At 32.2% G+C, this 15,249-nt stretch overlaps 3 protein-coding genes across 3 annotated transcripts; 2 read left to right on the forward strand and 1 right to left on the reverse strand.

The window, feature by feature from the left end:
* The first annotated feature begins 878 nt into the window (after nucleotides 1-878).
* Nucleotides 879-2,267, forward strand: LOC128959191 (uncharacterized). Its single transcript, XM_054305130.1, has 2 exons — nucleotides 879-932; nucleotides 1,025-2,267. Exons 1-2 carry the CDS (start codon nucleotides 881-883, stop codon nucleotides 2,242-2,244), a joined length of 1,272 nt encoding a protein of 423 aa, XP_054161105.1. The 5' UTR covers nucleotides 879-880; the 3' UTR covers nucleotides 2,245-2,267.
* Nucleotides 2,268-4,469: 2,202 nt separating this feature from the next.
* Nucleotides 4,470-5,937, reverse strand: LOC128959185 (dehydrogenase/reductase SDR family member on chromosome X-like). The gene is made up of 3 exons (XM_054305125.1): nucleotides 5,802-5,937; nucleotides 4,871-5,661; nucleotides 4,470-4,775 (listed from the first exon to the last, which is right to left on the reverse strand). Exons 1-3 carry the CDS (start codon nucleotides 5,935-5,937, stop codon nucleotides 4,470-4,472), a joined length of 1,233 nt encoding a protein of 410 aa, XP_054161100.1.
* A 1,705-nt stretch (nucleotides 5,938-7,642) lies between these two features.
* On the forward strand, nucleotides 7,643-13,787 carry LOC128959192 (transcription activator BRG1-like). Its single transcript, XM_054305132.1, has 8 exons — nucleotides 7,643-8,721; nucleotides 8,806-9,479; nucleotides 9,551-10,130; nucleotides 10,245-10,898; nucleotides 10,973-11,509; nucleotides 11,598-12,298; nucleotides 12,388-13,323; nucleotides 13,399-13,787. The coding sequence occupies exons 1-8, from the start codon at nucleotides 7,923-7,925 to the stop codon at nucleotides 13,600-13,602; spliced, it is 5,085 nt and encodes a 1,694-aa protein (XP_054161107.1). The 5' UTR covers nucleotides 7,643-7,922; the 3' UTR covers nucleotides 13,603-13,787.
* Nucleotides 13,788-15,249: the final 1,462 nt, after the last annotated feature.

Below are 15,249 nucleotides of genomic sequence, written 5' to 3' on the forward strand. Positions count from 1 at the left end.
AACTGTATACTTATAATTATATAATTTAAGCTAGTAATATTATTATTTATTATTAATTAGATTATTAGTATGATATTAAACAATTATAATAAATTGTGAAATTAAAACCTAAACTTAGATATTAATATAAAATTCATTAGAAAAATCTATGCATTATTTTTTTAGACTAATAGTTAACCTATTAGTTAATAATAGATTATTATTCATCTATCAATATACAGTATATTTACTTTATTATTAATATATTAATAAAATTCAAATTTGACTGATAATTTTTTTAAACATAAAAGCATTTTAATATCTAAAAAAAATTATAAGCAAAAAGAGACAGCAAATTAAAATTTTTAAAAGTGAAAAGAGTTCAACAAACTTGAAGTCAACAAAATTATATAATATATATATATATATTTAAAAAAAAAATTATTATATTTCCAGTTTCTCTTTCTCTTATAATATATATATATAAATGATTTTGACGATAAAAGTTAGCTGTAGTTTATAAGTTATGTATAAAATGTATAAATGAAATAAATTGTGAGTGAAAATTAAATTTATGGTTTTATCCAAAATAATAATCAAATATAAAAGGTAATAAATATATCCAGTTTAGAAGTTCAAGTTTAATGCCATTTGAAATTTTTTTTATAAAAAAATATATAATAAATTTAAAACTATAAAGTGGTTTATTTTGTTTTAGCCCCAAAACCGGCGGTACTGATGGTATTTAAAAGAGCTGTCCCAACACTACAACTCTTTAGTGTCGCTTATTTGGTCCATACAATCAAACCATTAGCTAACTGACTGACCGAAAAGTCTTTAGTAGTTTACTATTTGTTTAGTATTAGACAATATTTTCAAACAAACAAAAAATCAAACAAATATGAAACTTATTTTCAGTCTATTCATCGTTTATATTATTCAAACAATATATGGTATAATGAAAAAAATATTTATTTTTTTTTAGTTATAAATGTTTTTTTTCTATTCATTAAATGTTTTATTTTCTTTGCTAAATGTTTTCCAGGCGCTCCCGTTGACCGACCGGTAATTACTGGCGATTTAAGGCAGACATCCAATGACGCTGCTGTAGTAGTTTCCGAGAACTCCAGTCCTCGCCAGCCGTCGGTAAACAAATTGGTTGCCCATAAAGTACTGACAGCCGATGATCAACATCAACAACAACACCTGTCAGGTAACGAACAGATCCAGACAGTCGTCAATAATAGAGAAGCACCGAAACCAGGTGTTGTTGTCGCCGTCAAATCATCAGTGATGGCACCACAGCAAAGAAAGTCGGACATCATCGATGAAGTGGTTGCTAAAGAAGCTCAACCAGTGGCAAAAGTAGCACCAGTTGAGGGACAACAACAACAACAGGTGCTTCAACAACGAAATACTGAACTACAAAAAGAGATCAAACCAATAGTAGATGAGCCGAAAATTGTTAACAAACAAACTGATGAACAAAAAGTCATCGCCAAAGTAGTTGATGACCACAAAAAAGAAGATGCAGTCATCAAAATTGATCACAAATTGGATTCCGGTTTAAGCCATAAGACTGAAGTTAAGCAAGAGTTGCCACAACCATCGGTATTGTCGATGGACTCAATTGCTATCAAACCAGAAGAGCAGCCGGCCATCAAAAGTCAATCATCGGCGCCGGTAGTTCCCGCCGCCGCCGCCGCCGCCCCTGAGACTGTAGTTGTCCATCGATCAGACAACAATGATGACAACAAAGTCATTGAAATTGCTAACAAAAAAGATATCATCAAACCAGCAGTAGTTAGCAGTGAAATCAAGCCAATTGTCTCCGCTATTGAAGCCAAAAAACATATCAATGAACCAGAAAAAGATGATAAAAAAATTGTTGATAACATCAAGAAAGACGACACAAACAACAACAAAAAGATTGTGACAACACTTGAAGAGAAAGTGGACGAACCGGTAAAAAAAGTGGTCGTATCGGCGCCGGCGGCGGTCGTCGAGTCAAAAGTTGCCGAACCAGTCATACAACTAACTGATAGCGATCTCAAAAAGACTGTCATACAGACTACTACTACTAATATTGAAGAAACGAAAAATATTGTCAACATTGATCATATAGCCGAAGATGGAGTGGTAGCCAACAGTGGCGGTAAAGTAGTTGCTGTTGAACACCAAGTTTCCGGTAATGTTGCCATCGATGCCACCAAACCTATCGGTGCTGCTGTCATAGCTTCTCCTACTCAACCTCAACAACAATAACAATAATTAATAATCAAACTTTGGACGTAAAAACTATAATATTTGAAAGTGAAATAAGTATATATAATGATAAGTAAAAAAATAAAATGTAATTTAAATTAATTAATCATTTTTTTAACAGTAATTTATTTTTCATTATTTATTTATTGTTTTTTTATTATGTGTGTGTGAATCTCCATAAAATAAAACACTTTACTGTAACTTAATTTTTTTTTTGATTTATTTATTTATTTCTCTTAATTAAATAAAGAAATTTTCATATCCATAAAACTTGTTTCTTGTATTTATTTTGTATTTATTAGTAGACAAATATAATTATAAAGTTTTAACACAAATGATATAAAAAAATAAATTTAAAGATGAATATTAATAAAATAACTTATACTATATATCAATATATTGATAGTATTGATATATTTCATTGACTTTCAATGTCTTCAATGTTAATAGTTTTTAAATATTAGTAATAAATTTTATAAAATCCTTGTTTGGTTAATATAATCAAGGTTTTTTTTTATTTAATTAATTATTTCAATTTTAAAACATGTTAAATATTTTTATTTATAGTCTTAATTTAAGCATAAACAATTTTCAAACAAAAATAATTTGCACCTAATATTTTAATAAATTAAATTCAAATATTACTTGAAAAAATAGTAACTTTAATAAAAATAATATATAATAAAATAAAAGTTGATTTTTTATTTAAAATTGTTTTTTTCTTAATAAAAATAATTCGTAAATTTCTAATTGTTATATAAAATTAATTAATTATTGTTACTATAAATTTAGTATATAATGTTTTAGATGACAATATAAACATATACAGAATATAATGAAAATATTTAATAATTATTTATAATAATTATAAAAATAATATTTTTTTATTTACTGTATACTAAATTTTATGATAAATAATTTAATTAGAGTAGAGTTCAAAAAATAATTGTCTATTAATAATAATAATGTCTGAAATAAATATGTGTAATAATGATAATTGTGTTAATAATGATAATAAATCCATTGTTTTCATAAAATTGGCTAATCATAGGATAACAGGTATTTTATCATAAATTATAACAATTATTAATATATTTATTTTTTAAAAAAAATAATATTTACTAACAACAAGCTATTTTTGTTAACAATTTTTAACAGATAAAAATATTAAAAAAAAAATAAATTGTTTAAAAGTGTTAAAAATTAGAAATATATTTAATTATTTATATACAGAAAACTAATTATTATAATTTGTTTTTTATATATTAAACGAAATATTATAGTAAATAAAAACAAATTAATGGCAAACAGTGACTATTTTAAAGCAATGTTTTCCTTATCAATGTTGGAATGCAATCAAACAGAGATCATAATCACGGAATCGGATCAATCAATGATCGATGCCTTCAAACTGGTTATCAATATATCTGATGGGGATTATCATCAACAACAACAACGGCTTTCATTGTGGCAATTGTTTGACGCCATAATAGTTGCCAATAAATATCAATTCATATCAATTGAACACAATATCAGCGACAGATTGATGCAAATAATGCTAGAAAATCCACCAAAATATATAACTGAAGAAATTGATTACCAAATAATCAATAATCAAATGATAAATAATAATAATAATAGTGATAATAAAGTTAATGATAAGTTTATCAATTTGTTTGATGTTCATGATATGGCCAAAAAATATCAATTGATATATTTAACAGATATTACACAAAAGCTTATCAATCAAAGGGCACAACAAGTGGTCGATAGTTGGAAATCGTTATACAATTATTGGTGGTAAACAAAAATTATTGATAAATTATCAAAATGTCAATTAAATTGTATGTTTTATTTAAATGGAAACATACATAACTATACTAAACTTTAAATAAATTATAAAACAATTTAAATTAATAATTTTTAATAAAAAATATTCAAATATATGAAAATTTTAAAAATAATAATTTTACAATAAATATTGTCATTTAGTTAAATATTACAGTAATTTATTCCACTTTTATTTGTATGAATATTCATTATAAATATATAGATAATAAAACTTTGACAAATACTAGAAACTTTTTTTTTAACCAAAAATATTTATTATAATAATACAATATCATTATTATAGTATAAATAAATTAATTATTTAAAAAATCATATAAAATATATAAAATTTAATAAATAAATAAATAATAAAATAATTTTTACCATACAAACATTTAAGTCAAATATGTAATATCAAGTTGATCACCTTGTTGTTGTTGTTGATGGTGTTGATTGTCATTATTTTGTTGAGGAGCAGTTGAGTTATCTGCAAATTGATTGACAACATAAAGCATGGTATTGTTTGTCCATTTATCTAACAGTTTCCAAGTAGTGGTCCACAGTTGCTGTTGTATCAGTTTGTCGTATGATTTTTGACTGGATTTTGTTACCCGACAGTCCTCCAGATAGACACCACTGATGTCTTCCATATGAGACGATAGGGTGGCATAGATGGTGGTCTCGGCTCCTTCCTCTGCGTTCTGCAAAAATTATCGGTAATTAGTTTATACAGTATTATTATGAAACCAATTATCAATATATAGTATTTTTATAAAAAAAATAAAATAATATTTACTCTAAATATGGGTAACGATTGTATAGGTCTGAGGTTAAAGAAATTGAATTCCTTCATCAAATCGGTACGACAAACACCCGGATGAAGACAAGCTATGGTAATAAAATCGGACAATTGATGGCCACCGCTGACCGTCACTGCAGTTACATCGGCCGCACGGGTAGTCTTCGTTAGCCATTCGTTGAATTTATAGGCAAACATAATTTGAGCCAACTTTGACTGGGCATAGGCATGATATATGGAAAACAGTCGTTCGCAGTGTATGTCCTGAAATCTGATTGTAGACGCCCTGTGCGCTCCCGACGACACACAAACTATACGCGATTTGTGTCCGCTTTGTTTGGCCGACTCGGCCAACGAATCGACGAGTTGTGCGATAAGCAAACAATGGCTCAGATAGTTGACCGCCAAATGTGTCTCAAAGTTGTCGGCTGTCAACTTGAACGGTGCAAACATGACGGCACCGTTACATATTAAATAGTTTACGGAAAGGCCGGACTGTTTAAATTTGTCGATAAACTGCATCACAGAATCCATCGACGACAAGTCCAGCGGCCATATGTCCAGTTGTCCGGTACATTGATCGCTCAATTGGTCAACGATGGCTTTATGTCGTTTCTCGATCTCCTGTCCATCAGCTGATGACCCGGTGATTACATGACAGCCTTTCTTAAGCAATGTTTTGACCACTTCTAGGCCAATGCCACGAGTGCCGCCCGTTATGATGCAAACCTTACCGTTCAAATCGTTAACTATATCTTCATCATCGACACTAAGTTTGCGAACATTTCCTAATTCAATAGATTTTAATAGATTTTTGTTAATTTTATTGCTAAATAAATTTTATTTGTCGGATAATGTTTGCTTGTTTGCTAATTGCTCAATAAATTAAAGATTTTAAAAATTAATATTAATATATATATATATATACCAAACAATTGTAAGTTACGGTTGAGCTCCAGATATGAATAATAGGGTCCATTGAGATATGTCTTGATTGCAGTCCATGTAATGAATGCAATCTTTTGAAAGTTTAATACTACTGAATGAATTGATGATCCAATCATTTTATATATATATTTTTAAAAAAAAATTATTAGATATTATTATTATTAAATTATCATTATTTTTATTAGCAGTATAATTAAAATATTATTATTAATATTATACAGTTTAATTAATAAAAATATGATTATTTAAAAAAAAAATATATTGAATACAATTAGTTTTTCTTAAAATAGATAACAACAATTAGCAAATTGATTATCAGTTATTTGATTTTTATTGATGACTGAATATTTGGTTTGATATTTGCTAATATAGAGGACCACTAATAAATATATTGTATAACTATTACATATAGTAGTATACTATGACATGACTACTACATTATAAAAAAAGTTGACTATAAGTTATTTGGTATTAAATAGTGAGGTCACTCTACCTGGTATTAACAGGTCATTGAAATATTACTGTACTATTATATACAGTATTATATAACTAACTTGTTTAACAACATTGCATCACTAAACTAAACAACTGGTATATAATTGTTTGTTGTTGTTGTTGTTGTTGTTGTTGTTGTTAATAATAATAATAATGTTGTTGTTGTTAATAATAATAATAATGTTGTTGTTGCTTATATTTACTTAATAATACCAAATATACAGTATATATATAAGTGTATAATATATTTTTTAATTTAATTTTTTAATAAAAATACTTTAATATATAATTTAGTTAAAAGATAATGTCTAACATAAATTATTTTTATATCATTTTAATTGTTTTGTATTCATAAATTAAATTTAGATTTTGCTTGATATTACTGTGTAATAAATTGTTAGCTATATGTTAAAGTAATAAAATTTTTAATAAAATTTAATTAACTTAATATTTTTTTAAAAATAATTATTATTTGCAAATAGTTTAGTTATGATAATGTTAAATTTGCTTATAATTTTTTTTTTAAAAATGTATAAAATTATAATTAATAGAAATATTAACCTAGTCAATTAATTATAATAATTTACTTTATTATTATTAAAATAAACTTTATTGAAAAACAATAACTGTAAAACTTAAAATGGATAATAAAATTTAATTAACTAAATTTTAGAAATAATGAAAATTTATCTTGAACATAATTCATAATCAATTATAAATATGAAAACCATGATTTTAATAATTTTTATAATAATTTGAAAACAAATATATTGTATATTAAGTGCAATATGGCGTGTATTAAGTGCCAAACATTTTAAATATAATTGAATTACCGGTAATTATTAAAAAAAAAAATAATAATAATTTGATTATATATAACCGGTATATTTACCCGATTGAAAACCAAACCGATAAATAATAATTGTTTGAATGTCTTTTATAAACCTCTGTCCAAACACTGCCCCCTATTAGTCAATAACAATGTCTTAATAAATATGTGTTCAAACATTTAGAGAGAGAGAGAAAAAGAGAGAGAGAGAGAGAGAGAGAGAGAGAGAGAGAGAGAGAGAGAGAGAGAGAGAGAGAGAGAGAGAGAGAGAGAGAGAGAGAGAGAGAGAGAGAGAGAGAGAGAGAGAGAGAGAGAGAGAGAGAGAGAGAGAGAGAGAGAGAGAGAGAGAGAGAGAGAGAGAGAGAGAGAGAGAGAGAGAGAGAGAGAGAGAGAGAGTCTCCCTCTGATGTCTGCAAACATGTATACATGTCTTTGTGTTCGCCATTTGTATGAAATGTATTGACTATTACTGTATTACTAATAATTTAAATGAAATATTTTGTGCATTCATTCACTTAGACTTAAACACCGCTCGAAACTGTATTTTAAAGTCAAGTATTATTAATATTAATATATATTAGTGTTTATTACTGTTTATTACAATTGAATTGCATTTAAATATTATTTGAAACAAAATAATAATAAACACAAACAAAAAAAGAGAGCAAACATTGAATTTGAAACTAACTTAACGTTTATAAGTTGTTTAGTGAGTGTTGGAGTGATTGTCAGTCATTATTAATGACCATTCGGTTAGATATTTACCGATAAAAAAAAATGTCGACACCTCCCGTGCCGTACGGCACACCACCACCACCACAACCACCTCCATCATCATCAACATCAATGCCGCCTCAATCAGGAGGAGGAGGAGGAGGAGGGGGAACTGGCATTAGTGGTCTACACAGTGGACCGGCTATTGGACCCGGAGGAGGACCCGGCGGCAGCGGACCGCCACCGTTACCACCGCAAATGACACCAATGAACCAGTTGATGATGAATTACGGTCCGCCGCCACCACCACACCATCAACAGCCTCCGCTGCCGCCGCAACAACAACAACAACAGTTTGGAGGACCGCCAACAGGAGGTCCACCACCACATCAATCACCACTAACAGGCGCTATGATTAATACAATTGGTGGACAACAACAACAACAACCACCTCAACAACATCATCCGCCAACTAGACAGACACCACCACCGACTGCGCCCTCTCCACAGGGATTGGTACCGCCATCGCCGGCACATTCGCCGTCAGGGCAGCCAATGCCGCCGATGAATGCGATGAACGGTGGTCTCGCCGGCGAGTACACGATTGGTGGCGGTGGTGCTATGATTGAAAGCCGACTCAATACACACCAGGCGACTCAACTTCGTTACCAAATAATGGCCTACCGATTGTTGGCCCGCAGTCAGGCGATTCCCGAGCACATCACACAGGCTTTGCTCGGCGGTAAACGAATGACACCATCGCCTCAAATGTTGGCACCGTCTCCTCAGATGCAGATGCAAATGCAACAGCCTATGGGTCCGCCTCCTCCACCACCACCGCACCAATGGAGGCCACTAATGGGTAAATGCTATAATAATTATCAGCATTTGATTCATAGGTTTTGATTGACTTTGATTGCAATTGATTGTCATTGATTTTTATTAGATAACTCAATGTCGATGGTGCGCTCACCAATGGGTCCGCCCAATACACCACCAATGGCACCGGTGTCATCAGTCGGACCACCAGTTGCGCCTGGTTCTGTAACTGGTCAACAGCCACCACCACCACCTGCATTATCTCCACATATGCCGCCACAAACTACTTCGGCAATGCAGCAGCATCAGCAGCCGCCGCCTGGAGTGTCAGCACAATTGCCGCCACCGTTAATGAATCAGATGCCAATTCCAGGAGCCCCGGCTCCACCAATTGGGCCCAACGTAACAAATAAGCTGCCAATGGTCGCCGCCTCGACGGGTGGTGGTCAAGCAATGGCATCGACACAAATGGGTCCGCCAATGGTGAACGAGCCGCAGCCGGCTAGCGGTCCACCAATCGGTCAGATGACTCAGCAACAGATAAATGCTTATCAAGGAATGATGGCTCAACTGCAGCAACAGAAACAAAGTCGTGTCACACCAGTGGCCAAACCGCAGGGCATGGATCCGATTGAGATCCTAAAAGAAAGAGAGAATCGTATCTCTCAACGAATTGCCCACCGAATAATCGAATTGTCGACTCTGCCGGCAAATTTGCCCGAAGATTTGCGGACCAAAGCCATGATTGAGTTACGAGCACTTCGACTATTGAACTTTCAGAAACAATTACGACAAGAAGTGGTCAGTTTTTGATTTGTCAATTGATTTTTTAATAGATAATTGTATTTTTATTTTGTTTTTAACGGAATTAGGTTTCTTGTATGAGAAAGGATACTATTCTGGAGACTGGACTCAATCCCAAACTCTATAAGCGTACGAAACGAATTGGTTTACGAGAGGCCAGAGTCACCGAAAAATTGGAGAAACAGCAGAAGATTGAACAGGAAAGGAAACGACGACAGAAACATCAGGAATACCTGAACGCTGTCCTACAGCACGCAAAAGACTTCAAAGACTATCACCGAAATACTTTGGTTAAGGTGTCCAAAGTGAACAAAGCTGTGGCCGTATATCACGCCAACACCGAACGCGAACAGAAGAAAGAACAGGAAAGAATCGAAAAGGAAAGAATGAGACGTTTGATGGCCGAAGACGAAGAAGGCTATCGTAAACTGATTGACCAGAAGAAAGATAAACGATTGGCGTTCTTGTTGTCGCAAACCGATGAGTATATTAAAAATTTGACGGATATGGTTAAACAACATAAAGATGAACAACGAAGGAAAAAGAAAGAGAAACGTAAGGTCAAGAAGAAAAAGAAACCGCAAACAACTGAAGGCGACAACAAACCGGAGGGAAATAGTGCTGCCAATGATTCAATACAAACGGAAGGTTTGTTTGTTTGTTTGTTTTTGTGTTTAATATTTAGATATTACCGATAGTAGTAGTGATGAGATTTTTTTAATTATTATTTTCAAAACAATACGATTATTAACCGATAAATAGGACTTATGGACGAGTCGTCGCAACATTCGGAGATTCACGTGAATGTTATGGATCCGGACGGCAATATAATCAGTGGTAAGGACGCACCATTGGCCTCCCAGTTGAAGGCATGGCTGGACGTACATCCCGGCTATGTTGAAGCGCCGCGCGATGACGAGGAATACGAAGAAGAGGAATATGAAGAAGACGAAGAAGAGGAATACGATGACGAAGAAAAGGCTATCGAGATATCTAACGCTATTCAACAGCAGCTGAAGAGTCCCGATTTAACTAATCTGAAGCCAGTGACCACTGAGGACGACGAGTATAACAAAGAACATCAGGATCAGGTCAACTACTATAATATTGCTCACGGCATCAGAGAAGTGATTACCGAACAGCCGTCAATTATATCGAGTTTCGGCAAACTAAAGGCCTACCAAATCAAAGGTCTCGAATGGCTGGTATCACTCTATAATAACAATCTCAATGGCATTTTGGCCGATGAGATGGGCTTAGGAAAGACCATTCAGACGATTGCTTTAGTCACTCATCTAATTGAACACAAACGCAATAACGGGCCGTTTCTTATAATAGTACCCCTGTCGACAATGTCTAATTGGATGCTTGAGTTTGATCGATGGGCGCCCACTGTCAGCAAAGTAGCCTACAAAGGTGTGAATGCTTTTTTTTGTTATCTAATTTTGCTGTTTATTTTATTTGTATTTTTTTAATACCATTAAAAAAAGGTTCGCCAAATGTCCGCCGAATAATGTCTACTCAGATGAAGTCGACAAAGTTTAACGTATTGTTGACGACATACGAGTACGTAATCAAAGACAAGGCTATATTGGCAAAGATTCGATGGAAATATATGATCATCGATGAGGGACACCGTATGAAGAACCATCACTGCAAGTTGACACAGATTCTCAACACCCACTATATGGCACCCCATCGACTGTTGCTGACGGGAACGCCGTTGCAAAATAAATTGCCCGAATTGTGGGCATTACTCAACTTTTTGTTGCCATCGATATTCAAATGTTGTAACACTTTTGAACAGTGGTTTAACGCACCGTTTGCCACAACCGGCGAAAAAGTGGAACTAAACGAAGAGGAAACGATTCTTATCATTCGTCGCTTACATAAAGTTTTGCGACCGTTTCTGCTCAGACGTCTCAAGAAAGAAGTGGAGAGTCAGTTGCCCGACAAAGTCGAGTATTGTGTTAAGTGCGATATGTCGGCACTTCAGCGACTACTCTATCGACACATGCAGAGCAAAGGTATTGTACTTTTAATATTAGTATTCATTTTCAAGTTTAAAATAACTGATTTTATTATTATTATTATTATTACCGAAATAACTATTAGGTGTATTGCTTACCGATGGCTCCGAAAAAGACAAGAAAGGCAAAGGCGGAACACGAACACTGATGAACTCTATAATGCAGTTGAGAAAGATATGTAACCATCCGTTTATGTTTCAGCACATCGAGGAAGCGTATGCCGACCATTGCGGCTCATCCGACAAAATAGTGTCCGGGCCTGATCTGTTTCGGGCGTCCGGAAAATTTGAACTATTGGACAGAATATTGCCGAAACTGCGGGTAACAAACCATCGTGTATTGCTTTTCTGTCAGATGACAACAGCGATGACAATACTCGAAGACTATTTCAATTACCGAAGTTTTACTTATCTGCGACTCGACGGTACCACCAAAGCTGAAGACAGAGGCCAACTGTTGGAAATGTTTAACGCCAAGGATTCGCCCTATTTTATCTTTCTTTTGTCCACTCGAGCCGGTGGTCTGGGACTTAATCTTCAAGCGGCCGACACTGTCATCATATTTGATTCGGATTGGAATCCGCATCAAGATTTACAGGCTCAGGACAGGGCTCACCGAATTGGCCAGAAAAATGAAGTACGAGTATTGCGTTTGGTTACCGTCAACTCGGTTGAAGAGCGCATTTTAGCCGCCGCTAAGTATAAGTTGAATTTGGATGAGAAGGTGATTCAGGCCGGTATGTTTGACCAGAAATCTACCGGCACTGAACGCAAACAGTTTCTACAGGTAATTGATAATAATTTTATTGAAACAATTGTTTTTGTATTGTTTTGTAACTTATTTTTATTGCCTCTCTCTCTCTCTGTATTGTTTAGGCAATTCTTCAAAATGATGAACAAGACGAAGATGAAGATGAAAATGAAGTGCCGGACGATGAGAATATCAATGGTATGATTGCCCGAAGCGAAGAAGAGTACGATATGTTCGGACAGATGGACATTGACCGCCGACGCGAAGAAGCCAAGAGTATAAAGCGTCGGCCGAGGCTTATGGAAGAGGACGAGTTGCCGTCCTGGCTCATCAAAGACGACGCCGAAGTTGAACGACTGACCAATGAGGAAGAAGAGGACAAACTGTTTGGTCGCGGCTCACGACAGCGCAAAGAAGTTGATTACAGCGATTCGTTGACTGAAAAACAGTGGCTCAAAGCCATCGAAGACGGCAATATTGACGAATTGGAGGCCACCGAAGGCCGATTGAGTCGATCGGCGAAACGGCCGCGCGGTAAGGGTAAAGGCAAAAAACGAAAGGGTGGCGACTATGACTACGATGACGATAATAAGTCAACGCCACCGCCTATCAAGAAAAAGAGAGGTCGACCAACACTCGAAAAACATCCACCAAATCCACCCAAACTGATGGCCAAAATGAAAAAACTGCTTCACTTTGTCGTCAATTATGTCGACGCCGACGATCGGGTATTGTCCGAAGCCTTTATGGAATTGCCGTCGCGTAAAGAATTGCCCGATTATTACGAAGTGATTCGCAAACCAGTGGACATTAAGAAAATCAAGAATCGTATCGGCAATCATCGGTACAGAAATCTGGACGATCTTCAGGAAGACTTTATGCAGTTGTGCCGAAACGCACAGACCTATAACGTCGAAGGATCGCTCATCTATGAGGACTCAATTATGTTGCAATCGGTGTTCACCAAAGCCAGAGAAAACTTTGAAAAAAATGACGACTCGTTTACACCAGAAGACGACAACACCAACACTAATAACAATAATAATGACGACGACGAAGAGGTTTGTGTTATTATTTTTACGGATATTTTGTATCAATTTTTTTACTGAGTTTTGATTTGATTATCGATTGATTAGGGAGAGGAAGATAATGACGACGACGATGTCGATGATGACGATGACGATGACAACAACTCGAACATTAAAATGAAAATCAAAATGAAAAGCAAAAACCGATCGTCGGAACCGTCGACTAGTGGTTCGCGAAATAAGCCGCGAATGGCCCGACAAATCAAACGATACGTTTCAGATGATGAAGACTCTGAGGAAACCGATGAATGATTTCATATTTATTGATAATAATTATAATAATAACAGCGTTTAAAAATACATTTGACACAAACAAACACACACTTACTTTAACATAATTATTGCACATTTGGTAACATTTTCCCCTATTTTATAGCAATTTTTCAAATTCTTTATCCCTAACTCTGTCCTATCCTTTGTTTTTCTTATTTGATTTATTTTTGTGAATAATTTTCTACAAATAATATTATTAGTTGAACAGTATTTATCAATAAATTTATTTACAATAATTTTGTCTCTTAAAAAATATTTGCTTAAATAAAGTTAAATTTAATTATTTCCAAAATAAATAAATGAATTATATAATTTTAAATTATAGTTTGTTTATTATCTGATTGAATTTGGTTTTTAAATAAAACTATTTATATATATTTGAATTATTATTTTCATTAAATTAGTAAAAATTAAAGTATCGTTAGTTAAAAAAAAAATTACCCCAAAGTATGTTTGCTTAGAATTTAAAAAAATAAATAATTCATAGAATTTATTAACAATAGAATTGTTTTTTTTTATTTTTATTAAACAAATCTAAATGTATAACAACATCGATAACAATAAATACCGTTACAATTATATAATATATATATATAATTACAATACAAAAATTTTATTATAAAGAGCTGCCGTCTTAAATAACAACAATATAATAATAATAATAATAATAATAATAACGTTAATAATAATAATAATAATAATAATAATAATAAATACATTGTAGATAAATATATTGTATATATATTTATATTATAGATACCACTTAATATTTAATCTATTATTTTTTAGGTAACATATAGTAATTGTTATTAATTAATCAATTTAATATGTTTTTAGTTTATTTAGCATCCAATGGTAAATATAATTTGTTTAAAACAATTTATAATAACAATTAATATTAAGATGCAGAGCCTATAATTAAAATACATAAAATCTCTTTACTTATTACAATATATATATATACTTATTATATATATATATAATATTTTTTGACATTTATTTTCGATGACCACAGACATAGCTATAGGCGATTTTAGCGTTAATTTGTCACAAAATTATTTTTGTATACTTAATAATAAAAAAAAACTTTAAGTTAAATATATATATTTTTTTTGGTTTTATAATTAACATAAATTTTTTATATATCAATATAATATATGAATATAACATTTTGAACGCAATCATAATTAATCTAAACTATAAAATTAACATTTTTGGTGCAAATAATGCTTTTAAGATACACAATGATAATTAGTGTAGTACATATAACTGTAAATATATATTAATAAATTTATGTTTATTTATACATAAATTATTCTACATTTTTAATAGTTTAAAAATATTTATTATAAACTGCATATAAATCAGATATAAATTTGTAATATTAAATAATTCAAAACAATCATATACAATCTATTCTAGACAATAATAAAAATAATTAATCATTATATTTGATAATACTATTGTATATATATATACCAGGCTTTCCCATTGATATTTATCGGGTTTCAATAAATTGAAATAAATTTATCGCTAATTATCATTACAACAGGGAAAACATGTTTCCTAAAATAATTAAGCATATATTGAATAACATAATATTATTTTGAACACAATTTTTTTTCT

The sequence above is a fragment of the Oppia nitens genome, unplaced genomic scaffold, assembly GCF_028296485.1.
Source record: "Oppia nitens isolate AA-2021 unplaced genomic scaffold, nextdenovo-longstitch-racon4-pilon3 scaffold42_pilon_pilon_pilon, whole genome shotgun sequence".
In the NCBI taxonomy this organism is placed as follows: domain Eukaryota; kingdom Metazoa; phylum Arthropoda; class Arachnida; order Sarcoptiformes; family Oppiidae; genus Oppia; species Oppia nitens.

What these genes read in the sequence shown, in the direction of transcription:
- LOC128959191 (XM_054305130.1), top strand. Translation starts at nt 881, where the DNA reads ATGAAACTTATTTTCAGTCTATTCATCGTTTATATTATTCAAACAATA. An exon ending in TATTATTCAAACAATATATG is followed by an intron (nt 933 to 1,024) that starts GTATAATGAAAA and finishes AATGTTTTCCAG; the next exon opens with GCGCTCCCGTTGACCGACCG.
- LOC128959185 (XM_054305125.1), bottom strand. Translation starts at nt 5,937, where the DNA reads ATGATTGGATCATCAATTCATTCAGTAGTATTAAACTTTCAAAAGATT. An exon ending in CCGTAACTTACAATTGTTTG is followed by an intron (nt 5,662 to 5,801) that starts GTATATATATAT and finishes CTATTGAATTAG; the next exon opens with GAAATGTTCGCAAACTTAGT. An exon ending in AATCGTTACCCATATTTAGA is followed by an intron (nt 4,776 to 4,870) that starts GTAAATATTATT and finishes TAATTTTTGCAG; the next exon opens with AACGCAGAGGAAGGAGCCGA.
- LOC128959192 (XM_054305132.1), top strand. Translation starts at nt 7,923, where the DNA reads ATGTCGACACCTCCCGTGCCGTACGGCACACCACCACCACCACAACCA. An exon ending in AACAATTACGACAAGAAGTG is followed by an intron (nt 9,480 to 9,550) that starts GTCAGTTTTTGA and finishes TAACGGAATTAG; the next exon opens with GTTTCTTGTATGAGAAAGGA. An exon ending in TCGACACATGCAGAGCAAAG is followed by an intron (nt 11,510 to 11,597) that starts GTATTGTACTTT and finishes AATAACTATTAG; the next exon opens with GTGTATTGCTTACCGATGGC.